The sequence below is a fragment of the Anser anser genome (assembly GCF_964211835.1).
Source record: "Anser anser genome assembly, chromosome: 13".
Classification (NCBI taxonomy): domain Eukaryota; kingdom Metazoa; phylum Chordata; class Aves; order Anseriformes; family Anatidae; genus Anser; species Anser anser.
In genome coordinates, this window is record NC_139734.1 from 21,765,069 (window position 1) to 21,792,158 (window position 27,090).

General features: G+C 45.7%; 1 protein-coding gene and 1 long non-coding RNA gene across 2 annotated transcripts; both read left to right on the forward strand.

Moving 5' to 3' along the window:
• Nucleotides 1-297: 297 nt before the first annotated feature.
• CHMP1B (charged multivesicular body protein 1B) lies at nt 298-10,845 on the forward strand. Its single transcript, XM_083797497.1, has 8 exons — nt 298-630; nt 2,535-2,632; nt 3,295-3,441; nt 4,095-4,163; nt 4,578-4,685; nt 5,687-5,730; nt 6,462-6,534; nt 7,207-10,845. Exons 1-8 carry the CDS (start codon nt 477-479, stop codon nt 7,249-7,251), a joined length of 738 nt encoding a protein of 245 aa, XP_083653623.1. The 5' UTR covers nt 298-476; the 3' UTR covers nt 7,252-10,845.
• A 2,579-nt stretch (nt 10,846-13,424) lies between these two features.
• On the forward strand, nt 13,425-27,000 carry LOC310880949. Its single transcript, XR_014572007.1, has 2 exons — nt 13,425-19,050; nt 23,481-27,000. It is a non-coding gene; the product is annotated as an uncharacterized lncRNA (long non-coding RNA).
• Nucleotides 27,001-27,090: the final 90 nt, after the last annotated feature.

The following is a 27,090-nucleotide window of genomic DNA, read 5'->3' on the forward strand; positions in this document are numbered from 1 at the left end:
TGTACTGGTTCTGACACTCCTATGACACAAATCGCCACACAAACGTACGTGTAAGCTGTTGAAACTTATTTAATAAGCGTCCTGGTCTCAGACCCGCAGCAGCTGCCACCAAACACGCCGCGCCGTTTTCCCCCAGCCTGCTGTCTCGTCGCGTTCAGCACGACCCGCTTCGGTCCCTACGGCTGCCCCGGGAGCAGCCCCCAGGTGCCGCGCAGCACAGCTCGGTGCTCTCGGCTCTTGTTTTAAGCGGACAGAGAGGGGCCGAGACAGCAGCTGGAGGAAATCCCAAGCGCTCCATCCGCCGGGGCCCAGCAGCCCAGGCCAGCCCCGCTGCCACCCCGGGCTTCACCCGGCCCACACCGGGACCGGCACCGGGACAGGGGCAGGCACCGGGGCCAACGGGGCCCCACGGGGCCCTCTAAAAGCGGCCGGGCGGAGCCGGGCCGGGCCCAGGAGGCCGGCAGAGGCCCGCAGCCATGCGCGGTCCCGCCCCGGCGCGGCTGCGCGGAGGGGAGCGGAGCGGGGCCCGGAGCCACCAGCGCAGCGCCGGCCTGAGGGGAAGGGGACGAGAGGAGAGGCCGCAGCCAGCCCGCCCTGCCCTGCGCCGGGCCGCCGAGTCCGGCATGGAGAGTATCCGAGGGGAGGCCGCGGCCCGGGGGCTGCGGGGGGAACGGGAGGGAAGGAAGGAAGGGGAGGAAGGGGCGGGCGGCCGGGCCCGGGATGCGGGCGGAGCGGGGTCGGGGCGGCGGCGGTGCGGGGCTGCCCCCGCTGCCGGCCGGGCGCAGGGGGGTGGGGGGCCCGGGCTTTCCTGCCGGGTGAAGCCGTCTTGATACACAGACACAAAAGAGGCGTAAAAGTTGACGGAGGCGGCAGTAGTTGAGGGGTGCAGCTGGCGCTCGGCCCTGCCGGTTGTTGTGGTAGGGGCTGGGAGGATGGGGCGCTGGAGCGGCTGGCCGTGAGTCGGGGCTGGCCGTGGAGGTGGCAGCTCCCCCCCGGGGCTGTGGGGGCAGTGAGGGGATGAGGGGACACTTTTCCAAAGCAGCCGGGCACCGGGATCCCAGGAGGTCAAAGTTAAATGCCCACGCAAGTAACCAAGGAAGTTGTTCCAGAAGAAGCTGTGCCGAACGCGCCTTCCCCGTGCGATGGGTGTGAGCGGGTGAGCTCATGCTGTGCCCGGCTGTTCTGGTCTCTGACCTGGCGTGTGCCCGAGTGAACACCCCAAAGGTATTTTGCTGCTCGGGAAATCATCCAGGCAGTGACTCAGTGCAGTACGCGTATTGCTGCGGAAAGGGGTGCCGGCCTAGGTTTGAAAACAAAAAAATACAAATACACGGAGAGATTTTAGTTTTACTGTTGTAGTTACCTTGGTAGGTACACTATGGGTATAGGCACAGCTGTCACTTTTTTTGTAACGTACTTGTGATGATTGGGCAAGGTAACAAACATGAACAGACTTCATAACCTCTTCAAGTTGCTGGCAGAGCTCTAAGATGTGTGAGTGGACTGGAGGAAAAAATGGCTCTAGAATAACTTACATATTAGAAATACTAAAGAAACATCATAATGATTAGTCTTATACTTTCAATTAACTGTTACTCATCGTAGTATTTGCTGCATCTTTCTCTGGGTGCGTCAAAATGTGGCATGACAGAAATATAAAATATCTGTAAACCTTTATGCTGCTTTTTTATTTGAGAAAGCTCCCAAACAACATCAGTCTTTCATCAACAGTACTTTAAAAACGCGTTATTTTCTTGTAAAAAAAAATTTTGCAACACGTACTTTATTGTCCTATGCTAACAGTTTAATGTGAATCATTTAAGTCCCTGTGAAAGCCTGTTCTGCTGTCTTAGAGCTTTCGTCTTAAGCAGAAGTTGAAAAATTAAGAAAGTTTCTCTTGCAGACTTAAGCGTTCTTCCCCAAACTGTCAGGTGACAACCACCAGGACCCAAGAAGTGCTCACATGACCCAAGGATGCGGGACTGCATGAGCAATTCCAACCCGAGATCATGTTGTGGCTGGGAAGGACAGCCCTGCCTCCTGCCTTGCACCTGGGTGTGGTCAGCCAAGCCAGTTTGCCCTTACCCTGTAAATTATTCTGTTGTGCTGGGGCGGATCCAGGCGGGCCAGTAAACGGCACTTCCATTTGCTGTGCTCTTCCGTTTCACTGAGAGCCAACGAGTCTGGGTGTGTGAGCGAAAGCTGGCAGAGTAAGGCTTTCGATTTCGCTTGGAGGATGTTTTGTTTTGCGTATCTGTCAGAACTAGGTTTGCTGTGAAATGGAGCCAGTTGGGATCTGAGCTTGGTCCTTACGGCCTGTGATTTTAAAACCCGTATGACGTGTCCATATAATTTAAAAACAGCTTGATAGGTCTCCCTATCTTGTGAATTTCATGGGCTTAGTTAAATTACGCTCTTCAGGTTTTAATATCATTAACAGTATAATGCTGGGTTGGTAGCACTTTAAACAGGAGAGCAAAAATACTACAGTGTAAGGATTGATTCTGTTCTTGGACCCTTAACTTATGCTGCAGAACATCTGTTTAATTTGAAGTTTGCTGCAAAGGAACTCAATAGAAACTCAAAAAAATGCGACAAAGAAGAAAAGGCTGAGAAAGCAAAAATTAAGAAGGTAAGCACTGACTCTGAAACATGCTCTTTAGATCTTTCGTTCACATACTATAGCTGAAAAACTTGTAGTGGTTTGTTCCTGTTTTCTTGGTGTGCATGCTGATAATACTGATAAAGGCTTGTGATTTAAATTGTACAATTATAAATCTTCCCATGCTAATAAGTGTAAGGATTCATTTATTAAGAACTTGTGGCATTTACTTACTAAGAAAATTGTCTTAAATGTATTACCCCAGAGACTTATTCTCAAAATTAAAAATGTATAATCTTTTTCCGCTTGTATTAAAAGGGTTTACGAAGAGGTACTTGAAACTAGTTGTGAGTCCTTAAAATAGTAAAGAGAGACCCTAAATTCTTTTGACTATATTTTTGTCATGAGATACAGCCATACCAACTGTATCTGCATTTGGGTCTTAAGACTGAAAAAAAGTTTTAGGAAAGAGGAACTTTTTGTAGTTCTGTAAAACCTTCCATGGGAAAGTTAGAGGGTTCACATCTTGAAAAAGTTCTCAAACTATCGGGGGTATTTTCTGTTTTTAGAAACAAGAAAAAAGGTATTGTGATGAATTGATGCTTACTTCAAAAATGAAATAGGATATTTGGAAATTGTCTTCACAAAGATCAAGGAAAGCTAAAATGCCTTTTTTTCCCCTTTTTGAACAGGCAATCCAGAAGGGTAACATGGAAGTTGCACGAATACATGCAGAAAATGCAATCCGACAGAAGAATCAAGCAATTAATTTCTTGCGCATGAGTGCCAGAGTGGATGCTGTAGCAGCAAGAGTTCAGACTGCAGTGACGATGGGCAAAGTAAGTCAATTTTAACAAATATGTTGAAAGAATGAAACCTCTGATCCTCTTAGAAATGACTTAATTCTACCTATAATGAGTTGAAAAGTTTGAGTTTTTCAGACGTAGCCTTTAGTAAATCAGGTACTGGAATTCTCCTGGCAGTTGCCCTTTAGAAATAGGTTGCTATCCTCCATGTTTTTAGCTTGTAACTCCTTTTGCTTGTTGTTACTCATGCTCCAAAGGAGATTCTGTTCCCCTTGCAAATACATAAAATCCTACACGTGTAGAACTAGTGATTCCTGAAATATTTTTAGCTCAGGTAGTCTGTTAAGGTACCCTGCTGTACTGCTCTGCAGCCAGAGAGGCTGTTCTGCCATATGATTTGTGTACCAATTATATCCCTTACCATATGACAGGTTTTGGGACCCTCAAAAGTTAATGCCATGTAGATCTTAGTTTTTAGTGAGTTTCTGTTCAGAATGCATATTTCAAGCAAATGAGTGAATTTATAGAACTTCAAATGGTAGGAGCCTTTACAAAGTGGTATGTGAGATGGCAGTAACATGTGCCCTGCTATTTGATACTGTAGAAGCTGGACAGAAATAAGAGAACTTGGTAAGAAACTATTTATTTTTCTTTCTGTGTAATACATTTCTTTTGCCTCATTTCAGGTAACGAAGTCAATGGCGGGGGTAGTTAAGTCTATGGATGCCACTTTGAAGAGCATGAACTTGGAAAAGGTAAATAGAAACCCCTCATGGAGACGCGCATCAAAAGCGGAAAGGGAAACGTGCACAAGTTTTTAAAAGGGGGAATTTCAAATTAAAGAGAAAATGTTTTGCAGTGGGTGTGGTAGATCTGGGTACAGGTTGCCCATGACAGTGTGGTTGTCAAGCCCTGGTAAGAGGAGGTAATTGGAACATGACTGGATAGGGCTCTTACCAGCCTGCTTGAACTTCAGGGGTAGGTCAGCTTCAAAGTCCCCCCTGTGTGAGGGGTGGGCAGAGCTGGGGGGGGTGAAGTGGCACAAATTGATCTCCAAAACCTGCTTGCAGCCTTATAGTGTGCTTCTAGTTTTACCAGTTGAGATGTATTTCTTTTCTGTTAATCTGCAGATCAGTGATTTAGTTCATGTTTTGTTGTGGTTTTTTTAGATATCTGCACTAATGGATAAATTTGAGCATCAGTTTGAAACACTAGATGTTCAGACACAGCAGATGGAAGACACAATGAGCAACACTACTACGCTAACAACGCCACAAGTAAGAAGAATAATTTTTTTTAAAAAAGTGATCTTAAAAATTCCAATCGTCTAAACTGTCTGCTTCTGTTCATTCTGCCTGTTTTGAGGCAACAGGAACTGGAGCATTTTCACTTTGTGTTTATGATGAAGAGACGAGTTCAAGTTACAGTCCCAAGTGTGGATGATCACACGTATTTTACTCAATTTCACTTTTATCAGGCTTTATTTTATATTATGTATTGAAATCTTTAACCCTGCTATTGAACAAACAGCATTTCAATGTGTTCTTAGTAAACTTCTTACCCAGAAGATGCTTTAGCATTATTTAAGAAAAGCAAAATATACTGCAAGAAAATCAAGTTCTAATTCACTGATAGTAACAAAATGACATTAGTAACCACCAAATTAGTAGTAACATGTGTAGTGAAAATGTTGATAATTACCTTTATATATGTTTACTAAAATTCTTAAACAATTCTTAAGATAGTTAAGAATACCGGGATAGTTAATAATGGGATAGTTAGCACCCGTCCTCTTGTGCTGTTCTGCAAGATGCTAAATGTGCTATTTTATCAGAAATTGTCAGAACTTTTTTGGAGATAATGCTTTGTAAATAAAAAAGTAAATAAGCCTAAACCCAAATGTATTAAAGATAGGCTTTATTCCATGTTGTGCAAAGCAGTGTTTTAGCAATTCATAATCAGCAGTTGATAGCACTTACTGTGTTCAGGTGTATGTTTAATTTTTTACAGGTAAGTTTAATTATTTGGAAATGGTTATTTTTTGTTACACTTTTTTTTTCAGAAGCTAAAGTTCAATGGGCTTTTAACAGGCTTAGCTCTGCTGCTCCTTTAGAGTTCATACAGGGCCCTCTGGTGGTTAAAAGCACAAATAGGTTCTGTAAAGGTCTTTTCCCTTTAAATCAGTTTTGTTAAAAATTTGTTCTCTCAAGATTGAACAGACGAGCTTGTTATAAACTACAGTGATGCAACTGAATCGATTTTGTTTTCCTTTCTCTAGAACCAAGTGGATATGCTTCTACAGGAAATGGCAGATGAAGCAGGGTAGGTAAAATGTTTGAATGACTATTTCTTGCGTGGGTCTGTTGGTTCCACCAGCCCTCCCAGGTAAACATGAAGATCAGATACCGATGCTTTAAATGTGTCTGTCTCAGAAGCAGACAAGGATCACTATTTTCCTTTCACCTCTGGGCATCGCCAATTTATTGTTTAGTTGCCAGTATTTCATTCTTTTTTCACTCAAAGCTACTGTGAATGCTGATAACGCATTGACATTGGGCAAAAGCCTAAAATCAAATTGTCACTTGTCATGTCACGATTGCTTTAGCATTAGCAATCCTTGCATTGTTTCTCCACACTTTTTCCCTTTTTTTCCCATGTTATCACCTTAAAACTTCCTGTAGTTCTGTTCTCACTAGTTACAGAAATATTTCAGAGAATTTTGCTTTCCTTCTTGGTGACACTTAAGCTGGAAGTGCTGCTCTGTTGTCTTAAGGACTCATTTTTAGTAAAAGCCTTCTAGGCTTTCTACCTTTACATCACTTGCACGTATATTGTCTGATGCACCTTTGTTAAACTGAAATCTTGCTCAGTCCTGATTGCTGGTTCTTATATATGACTTGGGTTCTTTGTGATGAAGCTAGTTTCCTGGTCAAGCTGTCTTAATGAGCAGAATTGCAGTGTTGTGGGATACTAGTGACCTCACACTATCCCACTATTGCTCAACTTGGTGATTATTGTACTTACTCCTTTGTTTTTTTTCCCTTTAACTATAGTCTTGATCTGAACATGGAACTACCTCAAGGACAGACAGGTTCTGTTGGTACAAGTGTTGCCTCAGCAGAACAGGTAAGTTAATTTCAATAGAAATCAATGTTTTCTAGAGAAGTGTGGGATGAGAATTAATGCTTCACTTAGTCAAAACAAGCTTGCTGAATTGTATTTAGATGTTAGCTGTCCAAAAGCAATAGTGTGTAGTTAAAGCAGTCATATAAGCAAAACAATTTTAACAATGTTCGTCTGTTTAGTGTATCCAGTAAGTTCAGGTGGTTTTGGATGGTTATTTCAGACTTCCAAAAAGCTGACTCTGTTAACATATGCAAGGCAGGGAGCCTCCTGTTGGCTGATTTATGTAAGAGAAGCTGCAAATATTCCCAATTATTTTTAGGTTCAGTTTCACCTTGCATGTGACCCTCCAGAAAAGTTAGGCCTATGACTTAGTCAGTCAAGGCTGCATCCAAGAATGCAGTTCTGTAAAAGCTGACTTAAACTTGCAAAGATCTTACATAAAAATTTATCTGTGTGCGCTATGTTCTGAAACTCCTTTCTCTGCTAGAGATCAGAGCGCTATACTGATCTCTGGTCTAATCTGGTATAGCTGCTCTTAAGCAAATCTTGTTCAGATGGTATGAAATTATCTCATGTAAAGTTATAACAAGAGATTACTTGACCATTGCAGAACTTCCCAAAAGTTAATTTTCATATTGCTGATAGTTGGTTTCTATGTTTCACACTTTTCAGGATGAGCTGTCACAGAGACTGGCCCGCCTTCGTGATCAAGTTTAAGTTAAACAAAGCTGCAGTCTGTGTACATGCTTTCAAAATGCCCTTTCTGTGACTAACCCTTCACTACAAACGTGGCTTAGGTGTTTAATATTTGTAATATAGGGTACTTCACTCCAAGCTTGCTCTTCTTTCTAAATACATTGAGTAATCCAAAAGTATCAGCTCTCTGATGTCTTTTTCTGTACATTTTGAAGTTGATATATTTTTTGCAAGCTTTTTTCACAAAATCAAGTTGATATTCTAAGTCAGCTAGTAATGTTGGCACATTCTAGCTAAAAGAAAAGCAGAGTGTCATTGATATATATTTTAAATTATGAAGTGATTTTTTTAAATTATGAGAACTGTTTATGGTTGGAAAACTGATGTATTCAGTTCTGATGATTGTACTAGCCAACTTTCTTACACAGCCAAACTCCTGGAACACGGAGGTGGACAGTGTGGACTTCATGAAAATACGCTTGTTAAAAAATGAGTGGACTTCAGTCTGTGGTGGTTTTAGTATTTTAAAGATAAGGTAACTGTTCTGAAATTAATGGTTCAGTTCAAAAGTGAGTTTCCAAAAGCTGTTTTAATATAATTGGGAACTTGTACGGTTTCATCACTTCAGTACAGGAGGAATAAAATGTATTTTTCAACTCTTTGTCAGTTCTGTTGAATGCTTTAGCATACTTGTTTAAGGTTGAGTGCCGTAGCTTCTCCTTTTTGCTTTCTTCTCAGTATCCTGAGGTGCAGCCAGTAATGCCACTCTCACCTCTATTTTGACCAACGTAGTATCTTGCTCCTGCTGATAGGGAGCTCATGCTATCCATTCTTTTTAGGTTCAAGCTGAGAAACCTTATATGTAGCTGAAGCCTGCTTTTCTTCATTCCTCGTCATGCTGGCTTTTCATCTGGTCACTTTTTAATATGCAAGAAAAAAATCTGGTGATTGTAACGTGGCAGAAGGCTGAAGTATGGAATAAGAAATACAAAAGTGCTTTTCGTCAGGCTCACATCTTCAGAGTCCTTCATGAGTCACGGTCCCAACTCTGTTTGCTGTAACCAGGGCACTCACCCAGATCAGCCTTTTTCTCCTCTGCCCATCGCAGCTGGTCTGGTGCTGGGGGGAGAGGTGAGAAGTGGAAGGGTAAGGTAGGCCAGCTCTGCCTCAAAGGGGCAGGCTGCTGGATGGGCGCATCAGTTACGCTGGATTAGGAGCAGCTACTTCATTTTGTAAGGTGCAGTATTGCTGTCTGCAGGTGGAGTAATGTGACTTGGAATATTGCAGTCACGTCTGGAGAGGCTAGTTTGTTTTAGTTATCCCTTCACATTTCTGCACAGGAAGAGAATCTGCTTTCAGTAGCTTCAAACTCTTGCTGCAGTTGTGAAGTAAAGAAATGATTGTAGACATTTGTAGCAGAAACTACTTGTGATGTGTTGTGATAAGCAGTGATGTTAAAAATCTGTTCCTGACTCTTTGGGCTCAGTTTGTTTTATATTTGTAGGGGTGAGAAAGGTGTATAGCACTAGACTTAGAGTTAGTTCTTAATTCACTGTTTTCAGGACCACATGGGTTTTTCAGTGTTGGGGAAATATGAGTTAAAAAAGCAACTCAGCTTTTTTAGTCAAGCAGGATTTTTTCAGTGAAAACATGCAAAAATGAGGAAACATTTCAGAGCTGTTTCAAACTGTTTTTGATGCATTACTCCAGTTACTTTGCAGGTCTAGCAGGATGCTACATACTAAGGTATTCAAGGGTACTGTAAAAATAAGATACGGAAAGTTAAATAACACAATTCCACAACATTTCAGATTGTTTTCTCTCTTGGACCAGCAGCCTAAATTAAAATGATTTGTTTAAAATGTTTACACTTCTTTTCAATGCAGCATTATTTTAAACACCCTTGAGTGTTCCTCCTGTAATTAGGGGAAACTGGAAGGTGTTTTAGAAACCACGTACTCACAACTGTAGTCTAGGTACAATCCTGTAAAACAATTAGTAAACATCTTAAGAAAGAGGCCATGTAGTACACTCTTCTTGCTAGCTACTCCTGAACAGTGTGACAAAAACATAATGGTGTATCTATGCAACCAAGTTACCCACGGTTGTGGAAACTGCTTGTGTGTGCCTTTGCCTTAGTGAACTTTTTTTTTGACGTTTGCTTACTGTACATCTTATGACAGGTCTGGAAAGTTACTATTGTGTAATAATTCCCCATCTGAATTTACTTTGCAGTTGCTTGTTGTTAGAACTGTACCATAAACTACTGAGGTTTTCATTATCTGGTAATTAGACAACTCCAGATATCTTCTCTGGTTTATTTTGTTTTTTATGTTAAACAATATGCTGCTTTGGGACTATTCTTGGTCTTTATTTGAGGGGGTAGACCGCTATTCTCAGGCCTCATGTATTTGATTTTCTGAGTATGTTGCCTTGCCTTGAACCTTGGAGGAATTTCAAAACAGAAGGAGATGAGCCTGATTAACTTGCTGCAAGACAAATACTAAATAAGCTTCATTATCTTACTGGCTATATGCAGCCTGTTTCATAGTTTTGATCTCCCAGAGGTCCCAAGCTTGTTAGCTCTGGTACCAGAGTAGTTTTCTGGATCTTGTTAGGGATTAACAAATAACCTAGTGGCTTGATTGACATACTCAGTGTAACCTCTGCAGGACTAGGATGCAAAGAAGTAGGCACACTTAGCTGACTCGAGGAAAAAATGTTGGAAACAAAATTTTTGCCCTGCTGCTTTCACTCAGTGTTGCTGTGCATTTGAATGTTGCCAGGATTTTGTACCACTCACTTCTGCATGGAGATCTGCCCTCTCCTGGGGAAGGAGCGCTTGTGTATGAGAGCTGGCGTTCACAGAGATTTAACACTTGCATTTTTAATGTATATATCTTTCTCCAGTCTTTTGGAAATGCTTAAAACTGGAAGTTACTCTTAAAGCAATATTTGACTTTTGTATCGTTCTTCCATTCAGGTTCTCCTTGAAACATCTGCTCTTTTCTGAACAACTCTGGCTCCTCACTATCTATTTTTCTAGTGTTTCTTAGAAGTTGACTGTGTATGTTTGTAGAAGCCCATCTCATGCTAAATAAATTGTACAACTCCTGTGTAACCTCATTACCAAGTAATAGCTCAATATTTGTATTTATGAGCAGACACATCTAAAGTGAAACATTGCTTGAAATGCTTCAGGATGTTTTTTCTTGACAGTTTTTTCTATTTTGCTGAAAAACAGCGGTATCTTTGCATTATATTTCCATCTGCTAGTGTAATGGTAGCCTTCATTCTTTTGAATTTGAAAACTGAAAGCCATGAAAAGCTTCAGATGAGAAGAGAAAAAAGTGATTTATCTTTCTCAGTTGTGTTGGGATAAAATCATCACCTTGCCTTTGTGGAGATCCTCAGAGCCAAAAAAAAAAAAAAACAGTGAAATTTTGTCACATATGGTCAGCAACTATGTACAGAAATAAATTCTGAAGTTGGTGACGTGTATAGAGAAGAGTAATTTTTGTAGCTCTGATAGTGTTCATCTGGAAAACTGCATAACTTGTACGGGACAATTTGTAAATGTAACTGCGAATGGTAAATAAAAATTGCACAGCCAAATGATTTCAGGTGTCTTCCTAGGTTGTGTGGCTACCTAGTGGCACGTCTCAGTACATGGATAGACAAGTGGATGCCGTCAAGGTTTTCCTGGGAGAAAATAACCAGAAAATTAGAAATAAGGAGAAAGTGAAGTGGGTGCTATCGAGAAAGGCTTGGGACAATGGTTTGGGAAGTAATTATAATCAAGTATAAGAACATGAAATATAACCTAAGTAATTTAAATTTAATAATACTTATAAATATGTAGTCTGGTCTGGAAGCCAAAGCATTTCCCTCAGGTTTAAGCATCTGAGGGGCTTTTCTTTCCTTAACCTACACAACAAGGGAAAAAGGGCAGGAGCTGGTGGTGGGTGTTTGAGTTTGTCCTCCACAGAGCTAAAAATAAATAAATAATAATTTTGACTTCTATTTTCCCCTTCCATTGTTGTTTAGTAACCAGCAGAGGGAGCCTCAAGCTTTGTTTTTGCAGAGGTTTTGTAGCAATGATCTTTGAGCCCTTAAAACAGAGGGGGCTTCCCAGTCACCACCAACTTGTTTAAGCCACTGTTTGTCTCTGGTGGCCCCTCTGTTTCTGGGTGGCGTCCAGCCTCGCTGGGAAGCGCCTGTGGCAGGGCTTTCATCCTTGCCTGGCCGCTGCCCTGTTTGTTGCCCAAAGTGCAAACTGGAAAGGAGTCTGGTAGAGCCATCAGCCAGTTCGTGTTAACATCCAGCCATCTCTGCTGAACATGCCAGGGCTTTTCTTTGCTGTTCCTCGGGCATTAATTTGGGTCTTGGAGATCCACTGCTAGGGGTGCAGTAGCGTATAATTTTGTTTAAAAGTTAAGTTCCTTAATTTTTAGTTCTTTCTTCTGACTGTTGTGTGGTTCCGGTTTTGTCCTGTGATAATTATATTTTATATGGAAGAAAACACTGTATGCAGATGGAAAATAGATTTTAACAAACTTTCATTTTCTCATTACAAGTGCTGTCTATGTCAGGACTTTGTTTGATGAAGCATGTGCTTACTTTGGTTTCAGGACTTTCTGTATAGTGCATTGTATTTTTATTTTTTTGGTTTTAGTATTGGCACTTACTCTGTTGCAAAGGCCTGGTTTGAAGTGACTGCAGCATAGTGCTTGGCGCTTTCCTTTTTGTCAAACAATATTTTTTCAACGAAATCACAAGAAGGGTCAGTGGCCTTGCTTGTATCGGAAGCAGCTCTCTTCATTACCGTTCGGATAAGGGAAAAGACCGATGTGAACAATCTGCAACTAATTTCGAGTGCCAATTGAGCCTTTTTAACTTGGAAGAAGATGCAGTAAGTGAGCCTTACAGGCTTTCGCTTGACCTTTACTACCCTTTATTAAGAAAGTCACGCTGAATCAGCTGCGATACACAGTTCGAGATAGGAAATCGATGGGCCGTAGGATCTGAGCGCTTCCCAGCTCTTCGGAAACCTTTGCGGTGTCTTCCAGCAGTGCGGGGCTTAAAGGCAGGCTGCTTTCAAGCTGTTACTTACAGAGGGCTGACTTCAGAGTGTAACAGAGCCTAAGCCTCACGTTTTTAAACCAAAATGTTTTGCTGTTCAGACAGGCTGAGTGTATTGGTGAGAATGGTCTAAAATAGTTAACTCCAAATGAAGCAATCATTTCACAAAAGTCCGAAGTAATAAATGTTGCACAGTAATAAACACATATCTGAGGAGATAATAATCAGCTTAATTTAATTTCCCTACTATCAGATTCGTAATACTTTATTATAATCAATTTCTGTCAAAAAGAGCTGTCAGGGATAGGAAAACATTTCAAAACTTCATTTAAAGATATTCAATATTCTTTTTTGTGCTTTTTACTGTTCGCTTTTCAGAACTGTCCTTTCTTTTTTTCAAAGATGACTTCAAAAAGCTTTAACGTAGCTTTGTAGTTTTTATAGGAGAGATTTCGCTTGGTGCTTAGAAAAGTCAGGACTTTATTTTTTGTCTCTCGCTGGGAAAGGGGCTAACGCCAGAGCCATTCAGTGCTCCTACCGGTGATTTTGCAGTTCCAGGTGCCCGCGCGGAGCCCCAGCGTGGGACCTGAAACTTGCCGGCATGGCAGGCAGCCCCGCTCCGAGTGTTGTAAATTAGTTCCAGTCTCCGCGAGACTGCTGTAACTAATCGATATGACCTGGAAGTGGATAAAGTCCATAACAGTAAGATCGACTTTTCCTCCAGTAATTTGACAAACAGAATCTTTTTTTTTTTAAAGTCCTGCGTAGGTGACATCCTATTTGTTCACTGGTGATGGACGTTGTTTCCGCATGGAAGTGATAATGATTTTCCAGATTTCTGCTGATTTGTATAGCAGGTGCCTTAATTTATTAATGCCAGAAGAAGGGAAGGATTCAATAGCAACAACAAAAAAAGGATTCCTGGCAGTGACCGTATATCAAAGCCTTTGCTGCTCCAGTTACGTTGCTGCAAGCATTTCGCTGCTTAAAAGCTTGATATCTCTGTACAAAGTGTGTGGTTGTAGCAATTTCTTCTGCAGAGATATGTCTATTTGTAAAGATAGAATTATTAATGTACATTACCTAGTGGTAATTATTACATTTAACTATGTCATTGCTTTTTTAAACAAATATTTAAATATGTATTATTATAATATATTTTTTAATTACACATTATTGGACAGGCTAATACTGGAAGGTTTATTGTGATGCTTGGAAATCTGGATGCTTTCTCAGGACACTATTTGCAGAACAGCACAAGTATTCTGCCTCCTGCTCTACAAAAAGCCACGTAGGAAGGCTGCCGGGCTGTTGCTGGAGCTCACTGATCATCTTTAGCTCGTGGAAATTGGGAAACCTCAGCGTTTGTACGGGGTTGGACTCGCAGGGCGCAAGCTGATGGAACGGGACCCGTGTAATGGAAGCTATTAGGTGCTCAGCATTTCAGTGCCTCATTCATTTAAAAATGAATAACTTTAGGACGTCACTGCAGGAAAGCACACGCAGGTTTTTGCACACAGGTTTCTGCATTTGGGGAATCTCTCGGCGTGCCCGCAGCCCCCCCGGCAGCGCCGGCCGCCCCTTCACCAGGGCTGGTGGGACGTGAACCCTGCTCTCCAGGGGTGAAAGGTTAGGGGACGTGTGTCTTGTTTACCTGCGCTTTTCAGATAGTGTTTTCCTCTAATCTGTTAAGCAGACGCACCATTTTGTCCCATGGCGTACAACGGGATCACTAACGATGCGCTTAATTACTACCAAACCCCAAATGAGTGACCGATGCCAACAGACAAGTGTCAAAACAGTTTGTCAGCCCGGAGGAATTCGGCGAGGCTTCTCTCCCCCCTCTCCCCCGTCTTTAATAGAAACATCTTTAGACAAGCGCTCTAATGTCTGCCTGATTTACAAACAGCTTCAGCAGTGGGATTAAATCCTGTCGGGTGGCTTTCGTAGGAACCTCGACTAATGACGAAGGGAGAAAACAGGTATTTAAAAGTAGGAATGAAAAAGAGAATGAATTTGATTCTTGTGGAGGTTATTTAAAAAAACAACACAACCCCCCCCCCCCCAAAACTACAGATGCACAGATTTAATCCAACCATTTTATCCACTGCTGACTTTCAGCACTTTTGAGGCTTTTTTCTTTGCTGGAACTATGACGTTTAGACGTTTGCATGTCGTTGCATACTGAAGAAGGCATTTGGACTTAATTTTTGGCACTGCTGCCAAGCTGTTGTGTACTTTAATCTGCCAAGGTATGGCTCGGTCACATGCTGCGCCTGGGCTGCTCTGCAGACACAATAGGATGGAGAAGATACAGCAACACAGCTGCTAAGCATATTTAGCGTCGAATAGTTAGTCACACTTCTGGGTTTTAATTGAATTACCTTTGACAGTGAACAGCAAACCTGGTGGGTGATCTACTAAATTAAACTGATGAATGGGCTCCCTAAAATCAATTAGCATAGAGGGCTGCGAGCATGAACACATCCTGCTGCTCTGCAGGGACCCGCGCGGGGTTAGAATGACAGCAGCAAATGTGAGACAAAGTGAAAGCATGCATCTCCTCCCGCTGCTGACCTCTGCTACCGACATGAAAGCAAAACAGGGGGCTAACAGGAGCTGAAAGAATCTGCCAGTAAATCATTTAAGCTCTGCTTTGCAGAGCTGATACAGGATGCTTCCAAACCGTTTGATTAATGCCGGGCAGTATATTAAAAGCAAGACGTGGTGGAGCAGGGAGGGTGCTGCGAAGCACCAGCCCCGGTGCACCGAGCCGCAAGAAAGAGCAGCTGGCTGCCCCGTGTGCTTCTGGTGCTCAAGGCAGTGGGTAGCCAGGAGGAACTGGCTACCTTCCTTTATTTTGCCGGAGTGAGAGGGTCCTGGCGGTAGGCACGGAGCAGCGTTTGCTCTCTTGGCTGGCTGGAGTTGCCGCCTCGTGGCACAGCCGGGCTGGAGGCTGCTCTGACCTCTGCCTCCGCGCAACCTGACTCCGCGCACCGCTCAGCCCGAGCATGTAATGAGCTACAGATGCTGCAGATAGGATAATTAAATACACCAAAATATTCGAGGGGCTCTCGGGTTGTGACAAAGCGACAGAGGCAGCGAACTTGCTGGGGGATGCTGTCCTCCGTTCTGGGGGGGAGGCGATGGAGCCAGCAGCTGCCTGGCCCTGGTGGCCAGGCGAGCTCTGCCGTGGCACAGAGCCCGTGCAAATGCTCGATTTATTCGGTTTGAGTGTTGTCTTAAGTGAAGAAGACTCACTTTGGACTGTAAGCTGGTGAATCCCCCTTCCCTGCAGGTTCCCGCCCCACATCCCCCTCCCCATGGGTACCACCTCATGGGGTGTCCTCAGGGCCGTGGAGGGCGCAGCAGGGCTTTGCTCCTCACCGTTGTGAGAGGCGAGCACGGCAACGCCTCGTCCAAATTTTTTTTTTCTAGGCAAAATGTTATAAAATAGTGCTTCCTAAGGAAAATTTCTCAGGGAAGCCCCTCTCGGGAGCTCTGAGGGGAGCACGATGTGGCGAACACCAGGCAGTGCTGCCCCTTCCCTCCAGGCTGGCATCGCCTCGCAGCACCGGCACGCTGCTCCAGGACAGGGCGAAGCCGCGAGGTGTCACTTCGTGCTTCCCATGGACGTGCCACCAGGAGGACGCAGTCGTGGCTGGAAGCCATCCCCGACAGCCCCGGGTCTGGGTTTCAAGCTGGCTGCGGTGGTGTGGGAAGAGCTGGAGGAACCTCACTCAGGAGGCGAGAGGAGCTGGGACGAGCAGCCTTCCCCTTCAAACGCAGCAGCCCGGGGCCCGTCCGAGTATTTGGCTTAAAAGGGATAAATGGGAGCACGGAGCCGAGCAGCGGGATCAGCCCCTCAATAGGATTTCATGCGTTTTCAAGTGATATCTGTCTTGATTCAAAAAACAAAAAACAACGAAAAGACAACAACCAAAAACCTTCACAGTGCACAAAGTGAGAAATGTGGCTTTAATTTGGGCAACTAATTGCTTCCAGCTGAACCAGCCATTAAAAACAGTTGAAGAATTACAATGTAAATAGATTAATGCAGACAAAGCAACATGTGCACTATTCCATGTCTTCTTGTTACCTACAAAATACTTCAGCAGTGACACACTGTTAGTCTAAGCCACTTGTTAGGTTCTGTGCTAATCAGCTAAAATTAAATAAACATGACTGATAAAAACGAATGTTGTGTTTGAAAATTGATGCACCAACAGAATTTACTCCAGGAGATAATTACAGATGATTAAGTAACAAAGAAATAATTCCCCCAGCAAAGGGGAGAACCCCGCGGTGCAGCCAAGGGCCACGTCCGCGTGCGCCTTTCCTTTTTTCCGAGGGATGACCCCGCGCAGGAAGCCCTGCGGGCAGGCAGTGGGATGTGGGACATCAATTTCCAAAGCAAAGCCACAGCCGAACCCTTTGGATGCTCTTCGCTGGATTCTTGACCATCACTTGTTTTGCTTATTGCTGCCTCATTGACGTGCTGGAGCTTTGTAGACCTTGGTGTTCACCCGCATACGGCTTGCTTGCAACCTGTTCATTAAATTTCATCCCTTTAAATTCTTGGTGTTGCATGGAAGCCAGCGCAGGTGAATCACACAGGTGAGAAATATGGTATGTTTCTAAATAACAGCATTAATTTCAAAAACAAAGCCAATTTCCTTTGTCTTCAGAAGGAGAGCAGATTAAGGTTGGTCTTCCAAAAGGGAAAATATTCTTCGGGCATTTTTTTTAAGCATTCATTCTTAAAGCAATTTATTTTTAACACAATAATATTGACTGGATATTTAAGAAAGGGCATATTTTCCAAGTTAAGGAATAAATGCTTTTTTTCTTTTCTTTTCTTCTTTTTCCTCCCCACAAGGCGCCTTGGCAGTAGCTCGGTGGTGACAGAGACATCCAAACGGTTGTCAGGCTGACGGAAATAAATAAATGAAAGTCGTCATTTGCAAAGCACGGGCCCTTAATTAATTGAACGAAAAGGCCCTCGTTAGTCACAAGTGAACTTTATCATCGCCTCCCAGACGAGCAGCTCGTCCCGGGAACCCTAACAAGACACCCACCCAGGCTCGGGTTTGTAGGGGCGGCGCGATGTGACCGAATTGATGGCAGCTGCACGCTTTGCTCTCCTCCGTCCCTCACAAGGGGGCCGGGGGTCAGCTCCTCTCCCAGCGGCGAGGGTGGGATGCTTACGTTCGCCTCTGCGTGCAACATCTCTGATCTGCGCACGTTTGGGTTGGGCCCAGCCCAGCGGGGACACCGAGGAGCTCTGGTCACTCGGAGCAACCTCGATGTCTTCTCAAAGGCTTGGCTCCAACCACGTGCTAACAATTCTGCTTAGGCTGCACATAAAAATTAACGTTATTTGCTGCTGTAGCGCCCTAACACGTGTGAAGAAGATAAAAACCCTATTATCATTTTTTTTTTTGGGTGTATTTTAGCTATTGACCCCACTGAGGAGCCCCTCGAGATGCCCCCAGACACATGTCCAGGAGAGGTGCTGGGGACCCGAGCCCCTGGCAGGCGAGGGAGAAGTGAGCTGGGCACGTGCTGAGCACATCAGTATTTGCAGGCATGGTGCAGCCGAACACGTGCTGGGTCCGGGGGCAGGGAGCGGTTCCAGCTGCCGTGAGAGCCGCAGACACCAAGTCGGGATTTTCACACATTTCACTGTGTTAAGTGTGATGTTTTGTCACAGCTCCCTGCTGCATTAAATCGACTCCTTCGCAGAGCTTAACGCAGGCATTTCTGTGTCACTTCTCTGCTGTATTTTCTCTAGCACCTTCATATCCTTTAGTGCAGCTCCAAAACTCACGTCCACGTTGAGCTCAGCCCCCGTGAAATGAAAATCGCTTGGGGTGCAGAGGGGGAAGTGGAATATTATTCTTCACCCTGAATGGAAATGCTAGAAGCTGACTTCTGAGCTATACTTCGGGTTACGGAGATATAAATGAGATTGAAACTGGCCTGCTATTCGGGGAGCAGCCCGGAAAGCTGCAGGACCCATCCGTGCCGGTGCCGAGGAACTCCCCGGCCATCCCGGATCCCTCCCTGCCCCTGTAGGGCTGCGGGCAGGGAGCGGGGCCGGGCGGTGGGAGCAGCACGAGGGGCTCTCCCCTGATTGACGTGCGGGGTCAGGATGTGGAAAGCATTTGTCGGACCCTGTCAGATCCCAGGGAGCTGCTGACAGCTCGCGCCGCCGCTCGCTTCCTTCCCTCGCCGGCGAGATTTACGCCGCGATCGGCGGGCGCTAATTAAGCTCTGCTTTGCAGGGACAGCCAAGCCCCCCCCCCACACCCACAATGCGCACATTTAACTCTGGCCTTTTATTCTGCAGGGGCTGGACAGTCGGACTTCTTTGGGGGAGCACTGCTCTGCAGTGCTTTGAAATATTAAAGCAAATCCGACGTGACGTGCTGCGAGCGTGCGCTCCTCGAGCCAGCGTCGTGTAGCAGCGCACAGCGCTCTTCTGCGGACCATTAGCAATTAGCAATCAGCCCGGGACACCGCAGATCGCCCACGACAGGCGATATTAGGGGACATCCGATGCGAGGTGGGTCTCGTGCAGCTCCCGGGCTGGCCGAGGCAGAGCCGCGGGGAGAGGTTTTTGTGGTTTCTTGTCCAAGTGCAATTCAGAGCGTGCCAAAAACCCGTCAGCCGTGCCTGCGGACAGCGGGATGCCTATGTGCTGCGGTGGGAAGGACGGGAGAGCTGCCCAAAACGGTGGGTTCACGGCTAATTTGGGCTGCTCCCTTTTCACTTGATCGCGGCCGAGCTTAAAAACCATTTGGGGAGGTGGTGGTGGTGCCTGGTAGGTTGGGGAGGGGGGGTGCTGCTGCTGCTGCTGCTGCTCCGGCTCATCTGGAGGCACCCGAGCTGCAAACTCGTCCCATGGCACGGGGACATTTTGTCCTGGCGTGTGCTTTGGGCCCATGCAACAGCACCCATGGGTGCACTGACAGCGGTGTTAGCCAAATGCTGCAGTCCCAAAAGCTATGGTGCAATGCAGAGTGTGGCAGGAGGCGTTTCCCATGGCAGGATCGGGCCTTTCCCTTTGCCAAGAGCTTGGGGCCGGGCACGGTGGGCAGCCAAAAGCAGGCTCAGGTCCGCCCTGGCTGCCTCTTGCCCTCACGTCGATGCTGGGACTGCTGCTTGTCTTGCAGAATGCCTCCAAATCTGCAGATGCCTCAAACTCTGCAGCTGTAAATCAGAGAAGCGTTCACCTCTGTGTTTCTGTGCCAGGGAAGGTAAAGATCCTCTATGAAAAATCAATACCGAAAGCTAGAACTGATATACTCCAAGCCTGTATTTCAAAGTTACTCCTGCTTTAACAAAGAATTCGATTTTATCTTTCGTTTGCTAGCGCTGTAGATAGCTGTATTTTAACAAAATCGGTGCAAAAGAGCCTCTTAATAACAAAACTGCTGCTGTTATCTCAGTGGACAGCGGCGTTAACGCGCAGTGTGCCGGGGGAGAGGGAGTCGGGCACAGAGCTGCTGACAGAAGTGCTGGGGGCAGGCAGGACTTACAGACATCATTCCTCACGCTTCCGATGTCCCGGCACCACTAGACCGCGCCGCAGGGATGCGGGAGATGCATTCCCGGATTGTGGCTCCCAACCCCTTCCTTTCCCCGTGGCTTCAGCCCGCAGCAGCTCCGCATCCCAAAGGGGACAGGGCTGGCGTCTGCCTGCTGCGGGGGGGGACAGTGCCAGGCAGACGGGGGGCAGGTGCACACCCTGGGAGAATTACCAGCCTTAAATAATTTGTTATGTATCGATTGGTGCAAACAAGGAAAAAGTGTGTTGGGCTGAGATGATCGAACGCGATGGGGTCCTTTTTTTTTTTTTTTGAAAGCGGTGAAAAATACCAAAGGCATGACCAACGAATTAATATGCAGCTTATAAACACGCTGCGGGGAAAAGCCAAGGGGAAGCAAACAAAAACCGAAATAGATTTATCTAAAAATGTTCCACGAAGCCAAGGAATCTGCTGATGTAAACACAGTAATTGAAACTGGCCACATGAAACAAAGCCTCGCTTTCAGTGGCACCTGGGAATGGTGAGATGGAAGTAATTCCTCTTTAATGAAGATATTGTTATGTGTTTGAGGCTTTCGACAGAGCAGCAATCTCCGCTGCCTGGGAAAAGCGTGGATTAAGTTACAGCGCGGTCCTGCTGGAGGAGGAACTCGCTGCTTTAAGCAAAACCTTAGCCTGCATTATCTGTTTAATGTGTTGCACGCCATTTGTGGCATAAACATTTCCAGTTCATTTTAATTTCATATCATAGGAGAATAATAAAGACAGCGGAGTTATTGGTCACAGCTGCGTGAATGTGGCAAATGTAACTTGAAGAATTGTTCTGTCAAAGAGACAGAGCCAGATATTATTGTTTTTTTCCCTTACAGTCTTGCCAGCAGTTAAATGTGGGATTTTATTAAAAATATTTATGTAATTAAAATCTATATTCTTGAAAGTCTTTATAGCAACTGGAGTTAAACCAAAATAACACATTTACATTCAGATGTTGTCGGCTTGTAACAATATGACTCTGGTTTCGGTTTAGAAAGCAAAAAAAAGAACTTTTTAGCTGGAGTCTGAAGGTTAATATATAGGTAGCTTTGAAACGTGCAGAAATGCGAGCAGCTTGGAAGGATGACTTTTCTAGGAAATGCTGAGTTTGCTTACAGAAACCTGTGTCACTTGTGGTCCGGGGCACGGTGTGTTCTGAGACTGAAAAATGAGTTTTATTCAGTGCCCATGGAGCTTAAAATCAAACGACCAAGATCTCATCCGCTGTCTGTCAGCACGATGCGTTGCCCCTTGAGCAGCCTGGCCCTTTCGTTCCCTTCCCTACCTCCAATTTTTTCTTTTACCTCCTCTAATTTTGGGGAAGGCGGCAGCCGGACCCTCCCCGCCATCACCACTCCAGCGCTGAAGCCGAAACAGGGAATTTTGTGCCGTTCCCAAAACTGAAGGAAATTCCCCTGGCAAAAAAGCAGACTCAACAGCAACCCAGAGCCACGTTCTTCTTTTTCTTTTCTTTTCTTCTTCTTCTTCTTCTTTTTTTTTTTTTTTATTGAAGCTTTGTCCAGTAATAAACAACTGTTTCAATCTGCTGCCCTGATCAAAAGAAATGTTTTAATCAGTCCCAGGCAAAATATCATGCTATTATGCTATCACTGGAGCAAATCATCAAAAATACAAAACAAAAATATCAGTTTAATACGCTCCAGATCAGGAATGTCTTGAAGAAGCTCGCCTTCCTCGCAGGTGTGTCCTATTTTAAGAAAAAAGACAGCAGAATTAGAGCGTGCGGGCCGGCTTTGGGGCGAGCGTGGCTGTCAAAGCAGAAACTGCGAGATCAAAACTGACCAAGCACAATTACTGGAAATAAAGCGCTCAGAGTGCTTCCCCCTGTCCCGTGTATGTTTTGATTATTTTTTTAAACTGACAAATTGTCTTAAAATCACCCATCCATGTTTTCACCTGCTGCACAGCAAATCCTCCTCGTGGCGAGGCCTCTAATTTTCCTTCCTGCCATTAGACAACGAATTGCTATTCCTGGGCTTGTTCAGCCTGTCAAGGGGAAAACGTTTCCGTGCTCTTTGGCGTTTAATCCTCCTGCCGATGCGCTACCAGGGGGTTCCCGATGCCAGCGGGAGGGAGGGGAAGGCTGCGGGCGAGCACCGGCTCCATGCTGCCGGTATTGGGGTCGGTTTCGCCCCAAAAGGGGCAAACCCATCCCCGTTTGTGGGAGCCACCCCTGCCACCGAGCTCGAGCAGAGCTGCAGCTCGTTTTCCTTTACGGGCTGTTCTGCGTCCAGGAGACCTACCCGGTGAAATTCCTCCTTTTTATGGCCCATGACTCCAGCTGCACGGGCGATACTCGAAAACAATTTAGAAGTACGTTGTATTTCTATCACGGGGGGAGCGCTGGCTTGGAGCAGCCTTTTGCATGTGTCTCCATGGCCAGGGAGCTGGCAAGGCCCGTCTTTGGGATCGGCAGCTAACGGGAAGGCTTTCGGGTGCTTGCATCGTGCTGAAGGGCTCCTGACTCCTCTCGGCTCTTCCCCACACGGGGAGGCGCAGCCCTCCAGCGCCACACAACAGGGCTCGACCCAAAACCACTTTAGAAAGCTGGAATATCAGCCAGGGGAGGAGAAACCGCCGAGGCGACGGAGCTGTAGCCAAACCAACCCTTCCCCAGCCTCTTTCTGAAATACCTCGTGGCGACGCCTTCTCCTCCGCAGTTCTGCCGCAGAAAACGCCCAAGCCAAGCCAACACGAGGAGCGTCGGCACTTCAGAGCGTGAAGGCCCTGGAGATGTTGGGTTTCGGGTTGAGATGAAGTCTCGGGGCTCCTCTTCGCTTTGCTTTGTTCTAATCTGGAAAATCTTCAGCAAATAGAGCTCTGTTTCTCCTAGCAGCCCGTCGCTCACCTAAATACTGGTAGTGCTGAGCACTGAAGCAGGAGGGGGCTGATGTTATCCGTCCGAATAGCCCCGATAGAGACATTAGCCTGTTTTTATGAAAGCCAAAGGCCAAATTCATATTTATCTGAGCTGCAGCAAAACCTGGCTTATATCCTGGACATTACAACATACTGTTTCAATCTATGTTTTTATTAGCGATATTGATAACGCTGGAAGAAATACGATACAGGAAATGGCTTATCAACTTCAATTAATTTTACGGTTAAGACTTTTAATGAAGATAAAGGAAGAATTTGGTAAAGCTCTGAATCTAAAAGTGTTGTCAGTGCACAGAGGAGAGGGATGCTGAGCGCAATGCTAAGCGGTACCTGCACGTCCTGGAGCAGGCAGCTGAATATTCATGACAGTTTTTACCTGGTGGAATAAAATTGGTTGGTGGTCAATACTTATAAGACCATTAGTTATCCACTTCAAGATTGCGAAGGTTTTACTAGGAGTGTACGCAATGGTTTACTGGAAGACTGTGGAAATCAAGGTGTTTGTGTGAGCCTGAATAAAATCTGAGTGGTGTGCAGGGGCATTTGTGCCTGTGGTTCGTGCCTGTGCCTGTAAAGCCCTGGGGAAATGCTCACAGGGGAGCATTTTTTCATTCCCTCACAAGGTAATTTTTTTATTTGTATTTATGAATGATTTATACTTTTTTTTTTTTTTTTTTAGAGCCTGCATGGAGGGTTTGTGGTGCCGGTGGCAGATAAATCAGCCCAGCCACCTGGATTGCTCCCTTTTGTCCTGCTATCAAAAACACCCACAAAACACAATCCCACCCTCAAATTTAGCAAACCGCCATAAATCCGCGGGGCCTTTTCTGCAGCGCATTTAACATTTGTCAAGGGCAGGGCCTCCAAGGCATTTAAAGTAACGTATGATGGAAGATGATGGTTCCAGCTGCTGAGCGTTTGGGGCGAGGTGGGTACGGCCAGGGCAGCATCCAGCCACCCTAACAGGTATCGTGGTCCCTCCCTCAGCAACACTTCAGACGTTTGATGTCACATCCCTTCGACGGTATTTCAAACCTTCCTGGTGAGCGCAAAACCGGCAAGCACGTCTTTCTAAACCTAAATCAAAAAGTGAATTTCTGCCGGCTTTAGGTCACAGGTCCGTGGTGAAGGGGTAGGGCAGCGAGCGTCCCCAGAGCATCGGCTGAGCACCAGCATGGGCAGCCGCAAGCAAACCCCACCGCTCCGTTGCTCTTTCCTCCCCTTTGGAGCCGAGGCCCCCGTTTTGTTCGCAGCCTGACTGGAAGCAGATGGAGCTGTCGGGGATCGCTCAGGCAGGTGAGCCGAATTGGGCTGATTAGCTGCTAAGTGCTCCCAGCTGCCCGCCGCGCACGGAGGAAATTGTTGGAGCTGGGACCCTGCTCCGAGAGGAGATCTGGAGCCAACGCCAAGAAGGAAAAAGTGGATTTCACCGAAAAGGTGCTCTCTCAAAATCTGAAGGAGCGAAGCTTTTACGATAACAGAAAATGTCTGAAAACCTCTTTAGTGCATCCAATATATCTTCAGACTTCAGAGAGGCAGAAACCATCCCCAACCCCTGCCCCTGTCTCTGGCTTTGTTCAGGAACTGCCTCTTCAGGCAGCAAATATTACTTTTACCTGGGGTTTTCCCTTAATGTCGGTGTTTTCCTCTCCAGAAAGGTCTTGAATTTTACTTTCTGGTTTGTGTCATTTGATTTATAAGCTCAAAGGGTCCCTCGCGAAACCTGGAATACTTCTTCTGCTTAATTGCCACAATAAACTCAAAGCTCGGTGCTTTCGGAGAAGCAATCTGCTTCGTGCGGAAGGAAACCGTTTGATGTAAGGAAGCAGACGGTAGGTTCTTCTCATGAATGTCACCGGAGGGACACAGAGGAGAAGTGGATTTATAAATAACCATAAAATTCAGAAACTACACAAGCTCAGAGAAAGCGAAGCTCTAGTAAGCGTGAGCGGCTTGCGGCGTAATGCCCAACATCTGCGAGCGCCCTTGCAGCCAGGATCGTTCCCAGCAGCTCCGAGGGCTGCATCCAGGCTGCCCGGCACTGCTGGACCTCCTCCGGGGCCAGGAGGCTGCGAGTTGCACGGACCCAGCCACGTACGGGACAGGGTGCCTGGGGCCTGCGCCCTAAATCACAAATCGTGGGGTGGCAAAAGTTGGCTAACGTGTCACGGTCTCGTGTACGGATTGCAAGGGAGGTGTTTTTCCTCGTCTGCTGCAAAAGGACTTCACGCAAACTAGCTGCCGGGCTGGTGATTTCAAAATGACGTGGTCGGACGCAGCGCCTCCCGTTCAGCTTTGTTATCCCCGTTTTACGGAGTCGCTGCGCGTTTTGTGCGTTCAGTGCACACAGATCTAAGAAGAAAGGACGCATAAATACTGCAGAGTCATCTGTTTCCTATAGTGTGTGTTTACATATTAATGTGCAATACAAATTTGTAAACATGAACATTTGAAACTTTCGTAGGAACCGATACTGGCCTTTTCCCTTTCTGTAACTTTATTGGAACAACATGTCCAATGTGGCCTGAGCCACACATGTAAATAGTTTTAATACTGGATACATTTCAAATGTTCCGTGTGCTTATTTGTTCTGGTCTACATTGCTAGCCAATCCTCGTTTGTTTTGCATAATTGTGATACAAATTATCATCTAATTACAGAGCAAACCTCAAAAGATCAAATGTAAACTAAGGCACTTCTATCAGTGCAGCTCCATCCAACGCTCCCTCTGCACGTTTGGCCAACTTTAAACTTCTCCGGTGAGTCCATGAGACTGGTGAGGCTGGACAGTAAACCGCCCATTGATTAAAAACATTTATTGTTGGTTTTTTTGTCTCCGTGTTTTTTAAATCAGCCTCTTGTTGTTTGAACACCAAGCCCATCCCACGTCCCAGCGCGGAGGACAAACGCGGCGCCTCTAGCGCTGCCGGTTTCATTTGCCGAGTGCTGTAAATGTGATCAGCTATTTGTGAGTAACTTCAGGCTTCTCTTGGGAAAGGTCAGGCGGCTAATAGCTGAGGTTGTTGAGCAAGTTCAGTCTTTCCGAAAAAAACTTTGCTTCTTTTCTCCCCGTTCCCATTAAAAGCATAGCACAGTAATACTGGGTTTATGTTCTTATTCACCCCCTACGTCCAGACAACTGAGAACTTTTGCAATTGTCACAGTTCTCCAAATCATATTAGAGGGAGGAAGCACAAAGCAGCACGTAACGCATGTGCATTTACAGGCACGTGGCCTCACCTGAAATGCTGACCTCGATTTCCCCACTTTCACATTTAATAAATAGCGACTTATTATACCGATGGTGATGGCAACACGCCCAACTTCCCCGCTAGAAAGTTCCCCACTAGAAAATGCCATGCAGGCTACTTTGGGCAAGGTTTGTCTCACATAAGCAGAACCGTTAAGGCATGGTATGAACAAATCCAGCAAATGAATTTCCACTGTGAGCATCGCCACCGCCTCCCGAAGCCTCCCCAGGTCCCCGGGCTCCTGCAGGACCTGCCCTGAGCAGCGCCGCCGTGGGTTCCACCGAGTGGGAATTTGCTCAGCTGCAGTAGATGGGATTTATCTGATCAGAATTCAAACAGCTATTGTTATAAGTTTGTCTGTCCCGAAAATAGCTATCCATCATCGGTCGAGTCTTCGGCTAGACAAACACTGGTTTGTTGGATCAGCAGCTCGTGGCCAGCAGCTCTGGAATATTTTACGCAACTGCAGCTATTTGGAAAATTGGACATTGCCCCCCGGCATCCACCCGCAAATCCGTGACTGATCGGGAAGAGCCTCGCAGAAAGCACGACCGCGAGCAGAGCACCCAGCCCCGGGGATCGCCCCGCATTTCGCAGGACCCGTCCCAGCCTCCGCTGTGGGCTCGTCCACCGGTGGTGAGCGATGGCTTGGAAATAAGGACTCCCAGAGGAAAAAAACATTTCATTTTTTTAATAAAAACAGTGAGATAAACTGCTAAGGAACAGCACGGGAAAGCAGGTTTGCACAGGCTGTTTAGCAGGGCTGGCGTGGCTTACCGCTGCATACTGCTATCACCCGGGGCTCTGGCTGCTCTAAGGACGCTGGGGAAAGCAGTGCTGGCTGATTTTTAGCAAAGTCTCGTGAAAGTAAAAGTGTGAATTTTTTTTTTTTTATTTGAACCACTTGTTCTGTTCTTAATTTGATGTCTGCCGTGGATGAAAATAAAACCAGGACTCTGATACCGGTTTTGATTCTTAAACCTACATTTAATCCCTATATATTGCTGTGTTATGTTTGTAAATACAGGATTCTTTTAT